The 20,786-nt window shown below is 38.1% G+C and overlaps 2 protein-coding genes across 2 annotated transcripts in view; one reads left to right on the top strand and one right to left on the bottom strand.

Annotated features, from left to right (window-relative positions):
• IL1RAPL1 (interleukin 1 receptor accessory protein like 1) overlaps positions 1–20,786 on the bottom strand; it is a 1,455,000-nt gene that overhangs the window by 622,016 nt on the left and 812,198 nt on the right. The gene's annotated exons all lie outside the window — the stretch shown is intronic.
• LOC116859232 (transcription factor SPT20 homolog) lies at positions 15,224–19,183 on the top strand. The gene is made up of 2 exons (XM_032844354.1): positions 15,224–16,751; positions 16,968–19,183. Exons 1-2 carry the CDS (start codon positions 15,224–15,226, stop codon positions 19,181–19,183), a joined length of 3,744 nt encoding a protein of 1,247 aa, XP_032700245.1.

Here is a 20,786-nt window from a genome sequence, read left to right as displayed (position 1 = left end):
CCAAATAAATTAAATCATGAAAGAAAGAGGAGAGATCACGACCAACAGCAAAGAATTACAAACAATTATAAGATATTATGAGCAACTAAACACCAGCAAATTTGACAATCTGGAAGAAATGGATGCCTTCCTAGAGACTATAAACTACCAAAACTGAACTAGGAAGAAATAAAAAACCTGAACAGATCCATAACCAGTAAGGAAATTGAAGCAGTTATCAAAAATCTCCCAAAAAACAAGAACCCAGGGCCAGATGGCTTCCCAGGGGAATTTTACCAAACATTTAAATGATTAATACCTATTCTCCTGAAACTGTTCCCAAAAAATAGAAATGGAAAGAAAACTTCCAAATTCATTTTATGAGGCCAGCATTACCTTGATCCAAAAATCAGACAAAGAACTTATCAAAAAGGAGAATTACAGACCAATATCCTTGATGAGCACAGATGCAAAAATTCTCACCAAAATACAGGATCCTTTCTTGATCAAAACTCTTCAATGTGTAGGGATAGAGGGTACAAACCTCAATATCATCAAAGCCAGCTATAAAAATCCACAGTGAATATCATTCTCAATGGGGAAAAGCTGAGAGCTTTTCCCCTAAGGTCAGGAACATGGCAGGGCTGCCCGTGTGTAGTGGAATGGAAATTCCAACAATGAAATACATGGAAAAATGGAAACAATCGAAAACCCACAGTGATTATCATGCTCAATGGGGAAAAACTGAGAGCTTTTCCCTTAAGGTCAGGAACATGGCAGGGCTGTCCACTACCACATGGCTATTCAATATAGTACTAGAAGTCCTAGCCTCAGCAATCAGACAACAGAAAGAAATGAAAGGCATCCAAATCAGCAAAGAAGAAGTCAAACTATCACTCTTTGCAGGTTATATGATACTTTATGTAGAAAACCACTCCAAAACCACTGTAACTCATACAGGAAATCAATAAAGTGTCAGGATATAAAACCAATACACAAAAATCAGTTGCATTTCTACACATCAACAGCAAGACAGAAGAAAGAGAAATTAAGGAGTTCATCCCATTTAGGATTGCACCCAAAACCCTAAGATACGCAGGAATAAACCTAACAAAAGAGGCAAAGAATCTGTACTTAGAAAACAAAGGTACTCATGAAAGAAATGGAGGAAGATACAAAGAAATGGAAAAATGTTCCATGCCCATGAACTAGAAGAACAAGTATCGTGAAAATGTCTATGCTGCCTAAAGCAATCTACACATTTAACACGATCCCTATGAAAATACCATCAATTTTTTTCAAAGAAATGGAACAAATAATCCTAAAATTTATATGGAACCAGAAAAGACCCCGAATAGCCACAGGAATGTTGAAAAGGAAAAGCAAAGTTGGCAGCATCACAATTCCAGACTTCAAGCTCTATTTCAAAGCTATTATCATCAAGACAGTGTGGTACTGGCACAAAAACAGACACATAGATCAATGGAACAGAATAGAGAGCCCAGAAATGGATACTCAACTCTACAGTCAACTAAAATTTGACAAGGCAGGAAAGAATGTCCAATGGAAAAAGACCATCTCTTCAACAAATGGTGTTGGGAAAATTGGATAGCCACATACAGAAAAATGAAACTGGACCATTTCCTTATACCACACACAAAAAATAGACTCAAAATGGATGCAAGACCTCAATGTGAGACAGAAACACATAAAAATCCTTGAGGATAACACAGCAGCAATATCTTTGACCTCAGATGCAGCAAATTCTTCTTAGAAACATCGCCAATGCCATGGAAAGCAAGGGTAAAAATGAACTACTGGGACTTCATCAAAATCAAAAGCTTTTGCCCAGCAAAGGAAATAGTCAACAACACCAAAAGACAACTGACAGAATGAGAGAAGGTATTTGCAAATGACATATCGGATAAAGGGCTAGTATCCAAAAATCTATAAAGAACCTAACAAAATCAACACTGAATGAACAAATAATCTAATCAAGGAATGGACAGAAGACATGAACAGACATTTCGGCCAAGAAGCCATCCAAGTGGCAAACAGACACGTGACAAAATGTTCAACATTCCTCAGCATCAGGGAAATACAAATCAAAACCACAGTGAGATACCACCTCACACCAGTCAGAATGGCTAAAATTAACAAGTCAGGAAATAACAGATGCTGGCGAGGATGCAGATAAAAGGGAACCCTCCTACACTGTTGGTGGAAATGCAAGCTGGTGCAGCCAGTCTGGAAAACAGCAGGGAGGGTCCTCAAACAGTTGAAAATAGAGCTACCCTATGACCCAGCAATCGCACTACTGGATATTTACCCTAACGATACAAATGTACTGATCCGAAGGGATACATGCACCCAAATATTTATAGCAGCAATGTCTACAATAGCCAAACTATGAAAGGAACCTAGATGTCCATCAACAGATGAATGGATAAAGAAGAAGTGGTATCTATATATACAATGAAATACTATGAAGCCATCAAAATGATGGAAATCTTGTCATTTGCAACAATGTGGATGGAACTAGAGGGTATTATGCTAAGTAAAATAAGTCAGTCAGAGAAAGACAATTATCATATGATCTCTCTGATATAAGGAATTTGAGAGGCAGGGTTGGGGCTCGTGGGGGGTAGGGAGGGAAAAAACAAGGCAGGATGGGATCAGGGAGGGAGATAAACCATAAGAGACTCTTAATCTCGGGAAACAAACTGAGGGTTTCTGGGGGTTGGGGGGGAGGAATAGGGTGGCTGGATTATTGACATTGGGGAAGGTATTTGCTATGGCGAGTGCTGTGAATTGTGTGAGACTGATTATTCACATACCTATACCCCTGAAGCTAATAATACATTATATGTTAATAAAAAAATTCAAAGTACAGTTTCTTCTGAATGAGTATCACTTTGGTACATTGTAAAGTCAAAATATCATAAATCAGACCATTATAAGTCAAGGACCATCTGTAATTAAAAAAGGCGGTTCATATGGAATCAGTAAAATTAATTGAACAGTAATCACATACCAGAGCTCCAATAATGCCCAATGAGATATAAAAGATACCTGGGAAATGAGTATTTTAATCATCAGGAAGGCAGACTTTTCAAATAATCTGGGTAAAATTTTCTACAGCCCTCTCCAATTTTTATACTTCATTTTAATTTTTAAAAACAGTTTGTTTTCCTATTCTGCTTGCTTGGTATCTTGATGATATAAGGGCTTCCACAAATAACAGAAAATATGTTTCTGTCATTTGAAAAAGAATAACTCTCATTGTTAATTACCTATTCTGGTTCTTAAATTATTCTTTATTTTATAAAAAAATCTGATTAGTTTGAATTAGTGTCAGGATTTATTAATCCCATGGTATACTCATAAAAGTTTGTTTTTAAATCTGAAGAATAAAGAAGATCTTGATTCTGTAAAAAATAAATAAATAAAATAGAAATTATTATCAACAACTATATGCCAATAAGTAAAGCAATCTAGAAGAAATGGATGCATTCCTGGAAACCTATAAACTTCCAAGACCGAAACAGGAGGAAACTGAAAACTTGAATAGACCAATAAGTAGTAATTAGATTGAAGGAGTGATGAAAAACCTCCCATAAAACAAGAGTCTAGTATCTGATGGATTCTCTGGAAAATTCTACCAGACATTCAAAGAAAAAATAATACCTTTCTCCTGAAGCTGTTTCAAAAAATGCAAACACGAGGAAACTTCCAGACTCTTTCTGTGAGGCCAACATTACCCTGATCTCAAAACCAGGCAAAGACCCGATCAAAAAGGAGAATTTCAGACAATATTTTTTTTGATAATAGCTTTGCTTTCCTTAACTTTCCAGACTCTAGATACTGGTGTCATCTTAAACATAAAATGCTTACCAAAATTCATGATCAGAGTTTCATACAAAGAGTAACCTCTCTGAACTCAGCATATATAAAAACTAGCCTAATTTCTGCAAACACAAAGGGGACAAAATAGCACACCTGTATCCACAAAACCTCTTCCTTACCCAAGAGAATTTTGGAGGTAAAGTAAATGGAAGACAGAAAGTCTCCCTGAAAAGGAGACTGCAGCTACCACCCTTGAGACTAATATGTTCATACCACCAGCTTGGTGCTCAAATGTGAAGATAAACACGCGAGCTCTTGCTTGCTTTTTCCACAACATTCTAATTTTACTTTTGAACTCTTTCACTGACTTTTCTCCTTAATGGTTTGAGATTGTTTCTTTCTATGTAAATTCAGTATATTTCCTCTAACCCTTCCCAGAGCAAAGCCATGCCATTTGATAAAAATAAAATAAAACCATTAAGCCCAGCAGGGAACACACAACCTAACCTAGGCATGAATGTATAACATCATTTTATTAAATGAGTGAATTGTTGCTTATCAAGCATTTAAAATTCATTAATTCAGTCAATACGTATTTGTTGAGCAGAGTAAATGTCTGGCCCAGCTGGGCATAAAGCAGTGAACAAGCAAAGCAATTGCTTTTATGGAGCTTATATTTTACTGAGAGGAAATGGTAGAGGGAGGAATATTGTACAAAAAGTTTTGTACAATACCACTTCACAGACACTAGAATGGTTATTATAAAAAAATGGAAAACAACAAGTTTTGGCAAAGATGTGGAAAAAATGGAACCCTAGAGCATCACTAGTAGGTGTATAAAATGGTGCAGCAGCGATGGAAAACCAGCTTAGCAGTCCCTCAAAAAGTTAAACACAGAGCTACCATATGATCTAACAGTTCCACTCCTAGGTATATACCTAAAAGAACTGAAAGCAATGCCTTAAAGAGATACTTGTGTAACAATGTTCATAGTAGATTTACTTGCAATGCCAAAACATAGAAAGAACTCAAAAGTCTATCAGAATATGAATGGATAAACAAAATGTGGTATACAACTACAACACAATATTATTTGGCCTTTAAAAAGAATGACATTTTGATATGTGATGCAACGTGGATGAAACTTCAAAACATTATCCTACGTGAAGTAAGTCAGACACTAAAGGACGAACATTGTATAACTCCACTTACATACTTAGAATTGGCAAATTCAAACAGACAAAAGCAAAAGAGAAGTTACCTGAGCTGGGGAAAAGAGAGGAATGGGCAGTTATTGTTTAATGCATACAGAATTTGTCAGGAATGACAAAAAATTTCTGGAAAATGGATAGTGGGGATGGTTGCACCACACTGTGAATGTACGTAATGCCACTAAAGTATATGATCAGAAATGGTTAAAATGGTAAATTTTATGTTATGTATATTTTACCACAATAAAAAAACAATGAATTATACACTTTAAATGCATCAAATTATATGACATGTGAATTATATCTTAGTAAAGGCATTATTTTTAAAAAAACTTTTATGCATTCTCTCATCTAATCTCCCTCTATGTAATCATATTTAACTCTCTTACTTTAATATCATCTCTGTATTTTGTCTCCTGTGCTTGCATCTCCAGCTCTGACCTCTCTCTGAATTCTAAATTTACATATCCAGTTGCCTATTTATCATACCTAATTGAAATCTAAAAAGTTACTTGAGACCTAAGATGCCCCACAAATAAATCTTTACTTTTACACTTGAAGCTACTCTCCCTAGCCTCCCATATGTCACTGATTGCAACACCATTCACCTAGCTGCTCAAGCTAAATAGCTAGAATTTTTTTCAGACGTTAAAGCCTCACCCCAACAAAACTAGCAGGAGGTGAATGAGAGGGTATCAAAAACTCAATAATTAAGATAAATAATATTTTAATACAATGTTTAAAAAATCAAATAAATACAAAAAAATCTATCAGAATAATAAAGGTTCGTAATTCTTTAACACTCAGCTTTATATTTATCCTATCAATGATCACTAATCAATATTTTCTTAATTTTTATTTGTATATATGTATATATTTTGTCTTCCATACAGTGGAAGTGCCATGAGAACAGGAGTTTTATCTGCCTTGTTCACCACTTTATCCCATTAATATGTCTGTCTTTCACCAGGCTCTCCTACTGGCTGATGTCAAGGTTAAATTTCTCCAAGAGAGGATCTGTAGTTTGAGGTTCTGGAGTTGGGTATTCTGTTTCCTCCTTCTCTTTTTCCCCTCCACAGAAGGCTGGCTGTGGCTTCCTGCTGTAGCTGACCCCTGGAATGCTTCATGCCATTTCAGCTCTTCTACCATATTTATAACTTATTTTGAATGTTAAATTTCCCCTATTGAAATACTTGGAATGGATTTGCTTTAACTGACTAGATCCTGGTCAATACAGTAGTTTAGAAAACAAATAGCTAAATGTTTTATCTACATTATACATAAATTCCTCAAAGTCTCCCATGAAGTAAAATAACGAAGTACACAAATTATATAATTATATGCTTGCAAGTAATACAAATAACACTGTATAAACATGGCACATTTAATAAATTAAGGCACTTTCAGATTTTCCTATCTATGATGAAAGGTCTTTTATTGATATTCTAAAACAAACAAACAAAAAAACCAAAAAAAAAAAAAAAAACAAAAAACCAACAACCAGGAATTAAACAGTGAGTTAGTTTAATTTAAAGGCAGAATTATAGAGCTCCTGGGTGGCTCAGTTGGTTAAGCAACTGACTCTTGGTTTCAACCCCAAGTTGGGTTCCATGCTCAATGAGCAGTCTGCTTGAAAATTCTGTCTCCCTTTGTCCCAACCCCTACTCCCATGCGCTCTCTTCCTCCCCCCCAAACAAACAAATAAATCTTAAAATATGAAGTCAGAATTAGACATTTTTGGGGAGAGAATTATTTATTCTATATGACATGCATATTTCACAGTTGGTTTCTTTTCAATCCGTTTACATAATTTTAGTATCAATTACAATGAAAAGTAACTTTTAGATTTTTCTGACTAGAAAGAAGAGCCATTAATCTGAGTCACCTCCCATTCACTAAAAGAGAAAATGATTTAAATGCCAGCAATCTGATAACTTTCCCTGGTAAAAAGAGGCCACTTTTAGAAAAAAGGTCTAATAATTTGTATTTCTTTATAAATATAAACATGTTTATAATGTGACAATTACATTAAACATTTTGTCAACAAAAAATGTAGGAATAAACTCCTTTACTCTTTGACTGCCAGAATATAATGTCACAGAGTAATGTTAGAGATATGGTTAAAAGTGTCAAAAACAAAACACAAATGTGTCTAATCTTTACCCAAATATGATAAAGAATACAAGGAGGAGGAGGAGGAGGTACAACTGGGCAGTTTCATGGGCAGAACTCACTAATAGGCTGTGTGATTATGAAGGAGTAACTAGTCTTCCTTGAACTTCAGTTACCTGATCATAAAATTATAAGGATACTTAAATTCCTAGCCTTGTGTGAAAAGCAAATAACATCCTAATGTAAACAAACTTTATAATGGACAAACACTACTTAACATGGACCACTGCTGTTACTATGATGTGTAGTTATGGCTTAACCCCCTAGATGACTGTCAGCTTGACTACAACCCTTGAATCATCTCACTCCCATTGTTATTTCACATACTCTTCATTGTTCATAATATTTCACCACTGGCTAAATATGGAATTTATATCAAGGTCACCACTTTTTAAAAGCTTAATCTCCTTTGCAGCAGCACCTCATAAAGAGATAAATCACACAACCCTTAATATTTAATCTTCTTTTCCTACTGTGAATGTAGTCCTCCTCCATTTATGTTTTCCAGATCCAACTTTTCATTTTTATAAAAAAAAATTCAATATAAATAGAACACCCTTTCTGGGAGTGAAGTCCCATACAGCTGAAATTCAGTTAAACTTGTCTCATATTATTGCCAGGAAGAGCTGCAGTTGCCATGAGGCATAAAGTGGAAGGCATCCCTAGATGCAGCATCAGGGAGAGAAATAAATAAATCAAACAGCATGAATGAGGGCTTGCCCATTATTAGCTTTGCTCTACTCTTAGTTTTTGATGGAAGAATCACCAATGGGACTCTAGAACTAAATGGATAAATATTTGCAGATGTCAATAGCTATGTACATGAAATGATATTTTGAAATTCAGTATTTTCAGAAGTATAGGTCATATGAAAAACACTTATCCCTAGCCAGAGGATAGGTGGGATAATTACACAGGACACTTTCCAAGAGTCAGCTGTCAAACCTACTTTGCTATCAGTACTCTCTAAGGTTATCTCTCATGTTCTTCTCATATGAAACAACTATTACAAAGAAATGAAAATGGCTTTATTGTATACATGAATTCTAGTTATAATATCTGCTTCTTCCTTAAAAATCCATTATGATGGGGGGCGCCTGGGTGGCTCAGTGGGTTAAAGCCTCTGCCTTCAGCGCAGGTCATGATCCCAGGGTCTTAGGATCGAGCCCCACATTGGGCTCTCTGCTCAGTGGGGAGCCTGCTTCCTCCTCTCTCTCTGCCTGCCGCTCTGCCTACTTGTGATCTCTGTCAAATAAATAAATAAAATCTTTTTAAAAATCCATTATGATGGTAGCCAGACAAAGAAAAACTCTTATGGAATGGAGGAGTTCAATCCCGTTATATTCAGTTTTATCAAGATGCAGGGTCTTCCCAAATTAGTCTTCATACACACATGAACAATATCATAACAATTAACTCGATATCTTTTACTTAAGTGTTTTCTTGAAGCTACAATTTATACAAAAGCACTGTAATCATTCCCACTCTCATAACCCTTCTGTTCACTAGTCTATTAAATACAATTGTAATTGACTACCTTGGTGGCTAATTTGAAAAAGCTGTTACATTGCTTCTGGCTCCTGGTTTTCTTTACTAATATGGATTTATCTCGAATCCAAATTATACAAAGTATTGCTGCCTATTTTGACTTTGTAGTTACTGATGTCTTTATTTACCATTTATTATGTCTATAATGTATAAAGCACATAACATGAATAAGTCATTAATTTGAATTGTGGCTTTGGGTGTGTTAGTTTCTCATTTGTCAAATAAAAGTCTACATGAAGGCTTACATCCTTTTCTGAAATTCCAAAATAGCATTACTGATAATATTATGCATGTTATATTTATCTGACCCATTTAGTGCATTAAGAGATTTTACAGAGAGGCAGTCTTGGTGTGCACATGTGTACTCTACGTCTACCTATAACTTACCTCTTCACCTGCACTAATACAAATCTTTCAGTGGCATTTTAAACTATTCTCATTTTTTCAACACAAGTTCATCTCTTTCTCTACAATGGCTTGAGTTTTCTCTCCATTATGTATCAAAAAATGTTACTAGTATTACCAAAAATCTCTTGGCTTTCAGTCATTATCTGGCTTGAGCACAATATGACATTGAATACTATTTATGTCCAGTCATCTTGAGATTTTATTAGAAGGCCTTTTCCTGGTTTTCCTTTTATGCCACTCTTCACTCAGTTCCTTGCAGTTAAATGCCAGAATTTCCCTAGATTTTTGTCCTTACTATTCATTTCCTCTTGAGTGCTCTTGTGTTGCAAAATGATATTCAGAATGAAGTACTGCTATCTCCACTGATGGAAAACAGTTGTTATTCATCTAGAGTATGAAGTAACAGTGGAAATGTTGCACTTAAAAAATTGAAAATTAAGTTCATTTTTAATGAGCATATACTAATAGTGGAAAATTCCTACCTATGAGCCTCAGTCACCCTGAAGTCAAATCTGGGGGCAAACCCTATTACCAGGTTCTTTATTATCCATAGGATTTGGTCCAATTAACACCCTCAACAATGTTTAAGAGTTGTCAACAATGTTTCCCCACACCATTAGCTAACAAGATAAGCTATAAAATATGTTCATCTTTGGTAATGTAATAGGTAAAAATAGGACTTTCATTAAAATAAAAAATTCTTAACTTATAATTCTCTTATTTGTGAGGTTGAATGTCTTTCCATATACTTAAGTGGTATTTGTATTCCTTCTTTTGTGAACTGTCATTTTGACCCCCCCTTTTTTTTTTCCTCCTAGGTTAATGATCTTATTTTTATTAATTTGTAGACAGCCTTGGGGCCAAATTTTGAGAGGGCAAATACTGAGAAACAATTTGAAGCCAGGTAGATTAGACCATAGTTATTGAGGTATCAAAAGAAAGGAGCACAGAAAGAGCACAGGACCAGAGGTGGTCAACTCTTCTTGGGAAGAGAGTGAGATACCTTTGAGAGGAAATGTTTCCTTTGAAGCCTTAATGGTGAAAGTGAGGGAGGAAGCTGACTATAAATAAAGGGCTCTAGTGAACCAAGATTGGGTCAAAGAATCAGAAGAAACCAGACTTGTGAAAAAATGTTCCATTTGTTAAAAACTACCACCACCACCAACAACAACAATAAAAATAGTAAGATCCACATGTCATAATGACAGCGAAAAAGGTGGTCTTGAAATATGGAATCAGGTAACCATGGGATCTCCCTATTCTACTCAGTTCAAAGTATCTTCTATTGCTTGTTCAGGGGTAAAAGCCAGAAAAATGATAATCAGTTCAGCAAATAACAGTTGTAAAACACATGTGCACATATGCACATCCACACTCACACAAAGCAGAGGAAAATTTCACCTTGACATCCCAACAGGAATTTTATATGTAAACAAGTGATTGTGCATCATAGTTCCAGACTTCAAGTTATATTACAGAGCTGTAGTAATCAAAACAGTATGGTATTGGCACAAAAACAGACACAAAGACCAATAGAACAGAATAGAAAACACAGACAATTCAGAAATGAACCCACAACTATATGGTCAATTAATCTTTAACAAACAGGAAAGAATGTCCAATAGAAAAAAGATGGTCTTTTCAACAAGTGGTGTTGGAAAAACTGGAAAGCAGCAAGCAAAATAATAAAATTAGACCACTTTCTTATACCATACACAAAAATAATCCAAAATGGATTAAAGACCTAAATGTGAGAACTGAAACCATTGAAATCCTAGAAGAGAACACAGCAGTAACTGTTTTGCCACTGGCTATAGAAACTTCTTTCTAATATGTCTCCTGAGGCAAAGGAAACAAACACAAAAATAAATTATTGGGACTATATTAAAATAAAAAGCTTCTGCATAGTGACTGAAACAATCAATCAACTAAAAGGCAACCCACTGAATGAGAGAAGATATTTGCAAATGATATATCTGATAAGGTGTTAGTAATCAAAATACATAAAGAACTTAGATAAATTGACACCCCCCAAAACAAATAATCTAATTTAAAACTGGACAGAAGAAATGAACATACATTTCTCCAAAGACAATATCCAGATGGCCAAAAGACACATGAAAAGATGCTCAATATCACTCATCATCAGGGAAATGCAAATCAAAACTACAATGAGGGGGCACCTGGGTGGCTCAGTGGCTTAAGGCCTCTGCCTTCGGCTCAGGTCATGTTCCCAGGGTCCTGAGATCGAGTCCCACATCGGGCTCTCTGCTTAGCGGGGAGCCTGCTTCCCCCTCTCTCTGCCTGCCTCTCTGGCTACTTGTGATCTCTGTCTGTCAGATAAATAAACAAAATCTTTAAAAAAAAACTACAGTGAGATATTACCTCACACCTGTCAGAAGGGCTAGAATCAAAAACACAAGAAACAACAGGTGTTGGTGAGGATGTGGAGAATGAGGAACCCTCTTGTACTGTCAGTGGAAATGCAAATAGGTGCAGCCACTGTGAAAAGCAGTAAAGAGGTTTCATAAAAAGTTAAAAATAGAACTACCTTAGGATCCAGTAATTGCACTACTGGGTTTTTACCTCCCCCTCCTCCAAAATACAAAACTACTAATTCAAAAGGATACATGGACCCATATGTTTTTAGCAGCATTATACACACACACACACACACACACACACACACACACACGTATATATACACATACACATATATACACACACACACATGCACAATGGAATATACATACAGACACACACACACAGTGGAATATTATTTGACCATAAAAAAGAATGAAATCTTGTCACTTATAATGATATGGAAGAAGCTAGAGACTATAAAGCTAAGTAAATAAGTCAGGTAGAGAAAGACAAATACCATATGATTTCACTTATATGGAGAATTTAAGAAACAAAACAAATGAGCAAGGGGAAAACAGAGAGCGAGATAAGCCAAGAAACAGATTCTTAATTATAGAGGACAATTTAATGGTTATCAGAGGGAAGAGGACTGGGAGGATTGGTTGAAAAGTTGATGGGCATTAAGGAGGCCACTTGTCATGATGAGAACTGGGTGATGTATGGAATGGTTGAATCACTGTATTGTACACCTGAAACTAATATAACGCTGTGTGTTAACTGTATCAAAAATAAAATGAAGTAAAATAAAATGAAAAATAATATCCTCCAAACTTCCAGAGAAAGCCAAGTCACTTACAAAAAAGAAAACACAAAGCACAACAAAGCAGAGTAACATTTCCAATAATCTAAAGGGAAGGACAGAATATGAGCCAAGATTTTATTACTAGCAAAGTTTTAAGCATTAGAAAAAGAATCTCAGGAAATATCATATACATAAATGCTTCCCAAAAATAGAGAATGAAAAACTTTTACAATGTAAGAATGGAGAAAGATTTAGAGAAATCTTGGTAGTAAGCATACATAATTGATGATCTGGTACTAAAATAAAGGCAGTATTAAGTATTACAGTTATAAGAATAATATGTAAATATTATTTGCTCTGAAGAAGTAGAAATAACATAACTAAAAAATGCAAAGAGAATAGAGAAAGAAATATAGAGTAATCTGATTTGTTAAGATATACATGAGAATTAAAATATTGTAAGCTGGGGCGCCTGGGTGGCTCAGTGGGTTAAGCCGCTGCCTTAGGCTCGGGTCATGATCTCAGGGTCCTGGGATCGAGTCCCGCATCGGGCTCTCTGCTCGGCAGGGAGCCTGCTTCCCTCTCTCTCTCTCTGCCTGCTTCTCTGCCTACTTGTGATCTCTGTCTGTCAAATAAATAAATAAAATCTTTAAAAAAATATTGTAAGCTGACATCATAGAAACATCAAAGTAAGGAAAGAAGAATACTAAGATGATTGATTACATAAAGGTATAAGTATAAAGACAACTGGTGGAAACAACAAAAATGACCCCAAAATATAAAACAGTATGGCAGAGCTGCAGAATTTTCTTATAGTAAGGATATTGGTTTATTTTGAATTCTATTTCAAATATATTCTGTCAGTTTGCCATTTACCATTTAATTTTGTCTTGATTGACATGGAGAGTTTTTTTTATTTCTCTCTAATAATTACATCAATCCTTTTATACCCTCTGGATTTGGGGACTTTTAGAAAGTCTTTTTGTATTCTGTACTTATATACATTTAAAAAATTTTCACTATTTTCTTCCAGTAGTTTTATAGTTTCATCATTGATTCATTTATTTTTATAGAAATGTTAAGACAGTTTTTCCAGTTTCCTTTTTTACAAACAAGACTGAGTGAAAACTTTATCTTTTCTCCACTGACATGTGATGCCACATTTACTGTGTGTCAAACTCCTGCATATTTTGGGAATTACTTCTTAGATATCGAACTGTTTGACTTACTTCTGTTGATACTTATACAACAAACACACTGTTTAGTACAATATAACATCTGGTAAGGCAAATCTCTTGCCATTACTTATTTTTTTTATTAAGTATTTAATTTTAATTCCAGTATAATCAACATAAAGTGTTATATCATTTTCCAGTGTATAATATAGTGATTCAACAATTCTATACTTTCATTGCTCAGGGCTCATCATAAATGTACTCTTTAATTTCCATCACCTGTTTCACTCATCCCCTGACACATTTCCAAAACAACTTCTTCACCATTCTTGTGTATTTATTTTTCCATGACTGGTTCTAATGGGGCATCTTCATGAGTTGTCAATTTTGCTTCAAAATAAGTAATTTAATGTTTTACATTTGTATAAAAAAAAAACCCCACAAAACTTGCATGTAAGATGATGTCCAGCTGGGCACCTACCAACAAATTCCCTGTCAATGTTTCCAGATGCTCCTGTTTTTAAGGTTAGTTTCATGAAAAAAGTGGAAAGAGGTCAAGCTTCACAGTCAGAGATTTGGATTTGTACCCTGCCTCAACTGCTTACCATTTTATAATCTTGAGCCTATTACTTCAGTTGGTTGAATGTCAGTTTCTTCATTTGAAAAAAAATGTCTGCTTGGTTAATTTCCTGGAGCATTAGATAAATTTTATTTTGAGTAGCTTTGAAATATGAATGACTCATGGTGGGAACTCTTTGGAAAATAATTTCAAATAGGTAACATCCTCATCCGCAGCTCCAGTCTAGATTTCTTTCCTTACTTCAGAAAATCCCATGACTTGAATCCTTTTGTCTGATAACTTTCTATTCATTCTTTAAGAAAGCTCAACTATCATCTCCTTTGGGAATAGTTTTTTTTTTTTCACTTCTCCATGTTTAGAACTTCTTTTATCACTCTGCCCACGTCTATAAATTGTGGTGTATTCTATTTATCTGATTATTTGTTTGCCTCACCAGGGAAATTGTTAACTTCTACATGGCAAGTCACTTGTCACTGATACTATTGTCTCAATTCTAGCATATTAGTTTCCTCATAATTCATTCTCAAAGTAGCTGTTGGTTGAACATACATTTTCTATAGGGAAAGGAGAGCACATAGGACATATTTATATTTGTAATTTTTCTTTACTCTTAATGAGAACAAAGTGGGGGAAAGGATGGCATTGAATCACTTTCTATAAAAGGTTATTGTTATTATCCTGTTAAACTGCATTGACTGGACACAGACGTCTTGCCCTACTTCCAACAGGAAGTGCAGGCACCACAACAGGAAGTACAGACCACTGAAAACCACACCGCCAAGGAGGCAGAAGGTGCAGCGTGAGGTAGCGCGCAAGCGCACCGAAGGCTCTATAGTTTGACCCCTCCGCACTGACTTCCGGCCTAACCAAGGGCAACGACGGAAGGCGAGGTGAGGCAAGGCCCAGCGCAGTGGCGGCAGCCTGTACAGATACAGGTATTTTTCAGAGACTTGCAAGAATTCTGTGTATTGCTTTCTTGTTAGTGGGTTTCTTGGTGTCAATTTTGAAGTTAAGCTGGTGGTTCCATTGTGGAGTTGCGGAGCTTGCAAGACTATATTGACCGGAAGGTCGGGGTTTTTTTTCCCACTCTGCTAGGCATTTGAATTTTCTCTTCTTTGGGGGCCCCCTTTGTACCATGATGCAACAGGCTTTAGAACGAGCTTTGGACCGTGCGGACTATGTCATCGCAGGTGCCCAGCAGAGGCCTCCTAAAAGGAAAGTCTCGTCGAGTGGGGAAGCATCTCTCTACGAAAAACTTTACGACATCTATGTGGAAGAATGTGGGAGAGAGCCTGAGGCTCCAGAGGAGCTAAGAAGCAACGTGAACTTGCTAGAGAAGCTCGTGAGGAGAGAGTCGTTGCCGTGTTTAGTGGTCAACCTATACCCAGGAAAAGAGGGATATTCGCTGATGCTCAAAGAGAAACATGGAGCGTATTCAGAGACTATTCGGCTGCCTTATGAAGAAAGGGAATTTCTTGAATATCTGGATGCTGAAGAATTACCTCCTGTTTTGCTGGACCTCCTGGAAAAATCTGAGGTGAACTTCTTCCACTGCGGGTGCGTCATAGCGCAGGTGCGGGACTACAGGCAGTGCAGCGGTGGGGAACCTCCGGGCTACCAGAGCAGGCATATTCTCCTGCGCCCTACCATGCAGACATTAGCCTGCGACGTGCAGTCCATAACCAGCGATGGCCAGGAATGGACCCAGGAAGACAAACTGTTGCTTGAGAGCCAGCTGATCTTGGCTACCGCTGAGCCCCTGTGTCTGGATCCTTCTATATCTGTAGCCTGCACTGCAAATAGGCTGCTCTATAACAAGCAAAAGATGAACACTGGGCCGATGAAAAGGAGCTTCAAGAGGTACTCTGCACCCTCTCTGAATCAGCATTGGGAGCTGTCTCATTCTCCACCTCCTCCTGAGCTGACAGTATTGACTTCTTGCAAAAAAAGCAAAGAAAGTAAAACAAGTGAGAATTCTGACTTCATAATTTCTAAAGCAGCAGATTATGTAGATATGTGGAAACAGAGACCCTGTGACTTGGCTTTACCTTCTGAAGTGGATGTGCAGAAATATGCTAAATGGGAGAATTTTGTCAAATGTGATGGCTCACAACCAACAGTGTGGCCAGCCCATGAGATAAAAGATGATTCTGTATTTGGATATGAAGGTGGTGATGAGTCTCAGACAAAGCTGACCTTGATGCAGTCACTTAAGGATCCACTTATCTCTGGAAAAAGAAGACGACGTAAAAAAGTCAGATATGAGAGACAGATATCTTCTCCACACCCCTCCACAGATGACCATTCAAATAGTGTCCTGCCTGGGTCAAAGACTGATGGTGGTGTGGTAGTCACTGAGCCAGAGGTGGTAGTCCTGCACCAGGCCAAATGTCCAGTCACCACTTCACATAGTTCCACCGACTCAGCCAGCTTCAGCCAGCTGCTTCCAGGGAAAGAAACTGAACAGCCCAAGATCCTTTTGGGTCAGTCTTCAGTCCTGGGGAAGGGATTCAGACATCCATCTCCAACCATCAAACTTCCCTTAAGCTCAGAAAAGACTTCATCAGGTAACAGTTTAACTCCATGGCAAGGAAACAGCTTTCTTAAATCTCCATCTCCTGTTCTTGCTTCTAAGCCACCAAGTCTTTCTCAGAAACCCACTGTGGGTGTGAATCCAGTTAGCACATTTCCTGCAGCCACCATGTCTACCACAAGCTCATCACAAAGAATCCTGGCCACCCAGGGCATGGCCGACTCCCAGAAATCCTCTGTGGAAGTGAATCGAGTTAGCACACTTCGTGCAGTCACTGTGTCCACCACCAGCTCAATCCAAAAAATCCAGGCCACCCCTGTCATCGCCAATTCCCAGAAATCCTCTGCAGAAGTGATTCAAGTTAGCATGCTTCCTCCAGCCACCCTGTCAACTACCAGCTCATCACAAAGAACCCTGGCCACTCCAGTCATGGCCAACTCCCAGAAATCCTCTGTGGAAGTGAATCAAATTAGCATGCTTCCTCCAGCCACCCTGTCGACTACCAGCTCATCACAAAGAACCCTGGCCACCCAGGTCATGGACAACTCCCAGAAACCCTCTGTAGAAATGATTCGAGTTAGCATGCTTCCTCCAATCACTTTATTTACTACCAGCTCATGTCAAAGAACCCTAGCCACCCAGGTCATGGCCCCCTCTCAGAAATCCTCTGTAGAAGTTAATCAGGCTGGCATCCTTCCTGCAGCAAGCGTGTCCACTACTAACTCATTACAAAGAACTCTGGCTACCCCAGTCATTACCAACTCTCAGAAACCCTCTACGGAAGTGATTCAAGTTAGCATGTTTCCTCCAGCTGCTTTGTCCACTACCAGCTCATCACAAACAACCCTGGCCACCCAGGTCAGTGCCAACTCCCAGAAATCCTCCATGGAAGTGAATCAAATTAGCATCCTTCCTGAACCTACTGTGTCCACTACAAACTCATTACAAAGAACCCTGTCTACCTCAGTCACTACCAGCTCCCAGAAACCCTCTATGGAAGTTATTCGAGTTAGAATGTTTCCTCCAGCCACTTTGTCCACTATCAGCTTATCACAAAGAGCCCTGACCACCCCGGTCATGGCCAACTCCCAGAAATCCTCTGCGGAAGTGATACAAGTTAGCATGCTTCCTCCAGCCACCCTGTCAACTACCGGCTCATCACAAAGAACCCTGACCTCCCAGGTCATGGCCAACTCCCAGAAATCCTCTGCGGAAGTGATACAAGTTACCATGCTTCCTCCAGCCACCCTGTCAACTACCGGCTCATTACAAAGAACCCTGCCCTCCCAGGTCATGGCCAACTCCCAGAAATCCTCTGCGGAAGTGATACAAGTTAGCATGCTTCCTCCAGCCACCCTGTCAACTACTGGCTCATCACAAAGAACCCTGGCCTCCCAGGTCATGGCCAACTCCCAGAAATCGTCTGCAGAAGTGATACAAGTTACCATGCTTCCTTCAGCCACCCTGTCAACTACCGGCTCATCACAAAGAACCCTGGCCACCCCGGTCATGGCCAACTCCCAGAAATCGTCTGCAGAAGTGATACAAGTTAGCATGCTTCCTCCAGCCACCGTGTCAACTACCGGCTCATCACAAAGAACAGTGGCCACCCAGGTCATAGCCCCTTCTCAGAAATCCTCTGCAGAAGTGATACAAGTTACCATGCTTCCTCCAGCCACCCTGGCGACTACCAGCTCATCACAAAGAACCCTGGCCACCCAGGTCGTGGCCATCTCCCAGAAATCCTCTGTAGAAGTGAATCAAGTGAACACGCTTCCTGCAGCCATCCTGTCTACTGCCAGCTCATCACAAAGAAGCCTGGCCACCCCTGTCATGTCCAACTCTGCAGGCCACAGCATCATCAAAGTGGTGGGCTCTGGTTGTGGAGCCCAGGCTTTGGGGAGGGGTTCCAGTTGCGGGAAGGGCTCTACCTCTGGGACCACAGCTCCTATGGATATCAAGTCTAGCACCCTGTCCTCAGGAGCTAGGCCACCAAATGTAGTGCCTCCTGCACCACAGGCTCCTCAAATAGGTGTTCAATTTATTTTAAAAAATGCCTCCAATATCAGTCCAGTAACTCTACTGAAGCTTCCACAAGGTTCACTCTTTTTGAACACCCAGCAGCAGCCTCAGCAGCAGTGGCTCTACCAGTTTATTCCACAACCACAACTCCAACAGCCCACAACTACTGGTCCTCAGGAGCCAGTGCCACAGAGTTCAAGTGTACAAGGTTCAACCAGTCAGAGAACAGCCTCATCTGCTCAGCAAGCCATTGTCCTTAACCTCCCTGGAGCAGGAAGTTTTCTGCAGCCCCAGCCGGTGGTGTTGGCTCCGCTTGACTCTGCAGAGAGTGAAAGAAGACCCCAGCAGAGCCGATCTCATCCCCAGCACACACTGCAGCAGGCCCCTGCCTTGCAGCGGCAGCCACAGCAGCAGGTACAACAGTTCAGAATCTTGCAGGGCCCCGTGGCCCTGACAACAGTAGTCGCCCAGAGAGCTGGGCCGCCTCCACCTAGTGTTCAGACAGCAAACCAGCCAAAAGGTAAAATGAAGAAAGGCACATAAACTACTCCAAAATCCCAGGTCTTGCCTTACTTCCCTCTCTCTCTCTCTTTTTAAACGGGAAAGCATGAACAAAACAAAACAAAAAAACACTGAAGTAGAGAGTTTGAGTATTTATTCCATCTTTGTCTTTAACATCTCAGTATTTTACATTGCTAGGTATACAAACCAGAGAAGCAGAACCCAGTGCTTTTTATATAAAAACAGGGAAATGTTCTAATGAAAGAAAAAGAATGGACTTTGGTATTAGCTACCATCAGGTCAATATCCTAGCTCTGCAATTTGCTAACCTTGAGCCTATTTCCTAAATTCACTGAGTCTGCACTCCCTTACCTGTAAAATATGAATAGGAATATTCACTTCTTAAGTTTATTGTCAAGGTTAATGTAAGATATATTAAATACAGAAATTTAAAGTTAAATTAATTTTAATTAATATAAATACTAAATATTTGAAAGAAATAAACATTTAAGCTTAAAATAAACTACAGTAATAATATTAGTGCATATAATAGTTTAATTATACTACATGAAAGCCAATCAACAGCAAATAAGCCACAGGAACTTAATTCTTCAAAAAAAAAATACTGGACTTTTAAATGTTATACACACACACACACACACACACACAACACCAACAACAGACATGTTTTAGGTTTTCAAATTACAGAGATATAGGTACAGCTATAGACATATAGATACAGATATAAATACAGAGATTTTAATCTTCTATTAAATAAGCAGTAGCCCTCTTACTCTACCTAGATGCCCCACACAGTGAATTCTCTTTCTGATAAAACTGAATGCATTAGCAGTTGTAATTTGTTCTTCGGTAATTGAGGGATGATTTGGATATATGACTCAATATCATTTGCCAGACAATTTTCTTCAAATGCAATATTCATGTGGTGCTTATTATTTTGTAAACATTTCATAATATACAAATGCACCTGCTGTCTGCCTCTTGCTCCTCTATTTTGTCTCAATTATTTTGTCCCCACCAGACAAGATAATAATAATAAGAGCGAAAAGGTAAAAGTTTCTTGACTTACAATGGTCAAGTGAATGAAAAATGATAAATTTAAATAAACCAATGAAACAAATGACAACAGGGAATTATAGGAAAAAGAATAAATAATTGTGGTATGAAAATATCTTTAAAGATAGCTGCGAATTAAAAATGATTTTTGCAGCTCCTAAACAATGTATTTTATGATAGCATTTTATAGTAAGAAACTAAATGACTACGTTAAGATCCTTTCCCTCCCAATTTAAGTAAATTCATAAATGTGGATAATACTTTCAAAATACTTATATGTAGGGGAACCTGAGTGGCTCAGTCGGTTAATCATCTAACTCTTGCTTACAGCTCAGTACTGAGACTGAACCCCACTTCCGGCTTCCCACTCAGCAGAGAGCCCGCTTCTCTCCCTCTCCTTTTGTCCCTCCCCCCTCAAATAAATAAATCTTAAAAAAGTATAATAAAATAATTACATGTAACTATAAAGATTTATATCACTCAAAAATGTCACCTTCCTGAGTTTTTGGAATTGAATTTTGCTTGAAAAGAATGAACTACTGAAAACATAAAAATATATTTGTTAAAT

The sequence above is a fragment of the Lontra canadensis genome, unplaced genomic scaffold (assembly GCF_010015895.1).
Source record: "Lontra canadensis isolate GAN:19392208 unplaced genomic scaffold, GSC_riverotter_1.0 scaffold151, whole genome shotgun sequence".
NCBI lineage: Eukaryota > Metazoa > Chordata > Mammalia > Carnivora > Mustelidae > Lontra > Lontra canadensis.
The sequence above is the reverse complement of the archived record's forward strand: the minus strand, read 5'-3'. Positions and strand labels throughout refer to the sequence as shown.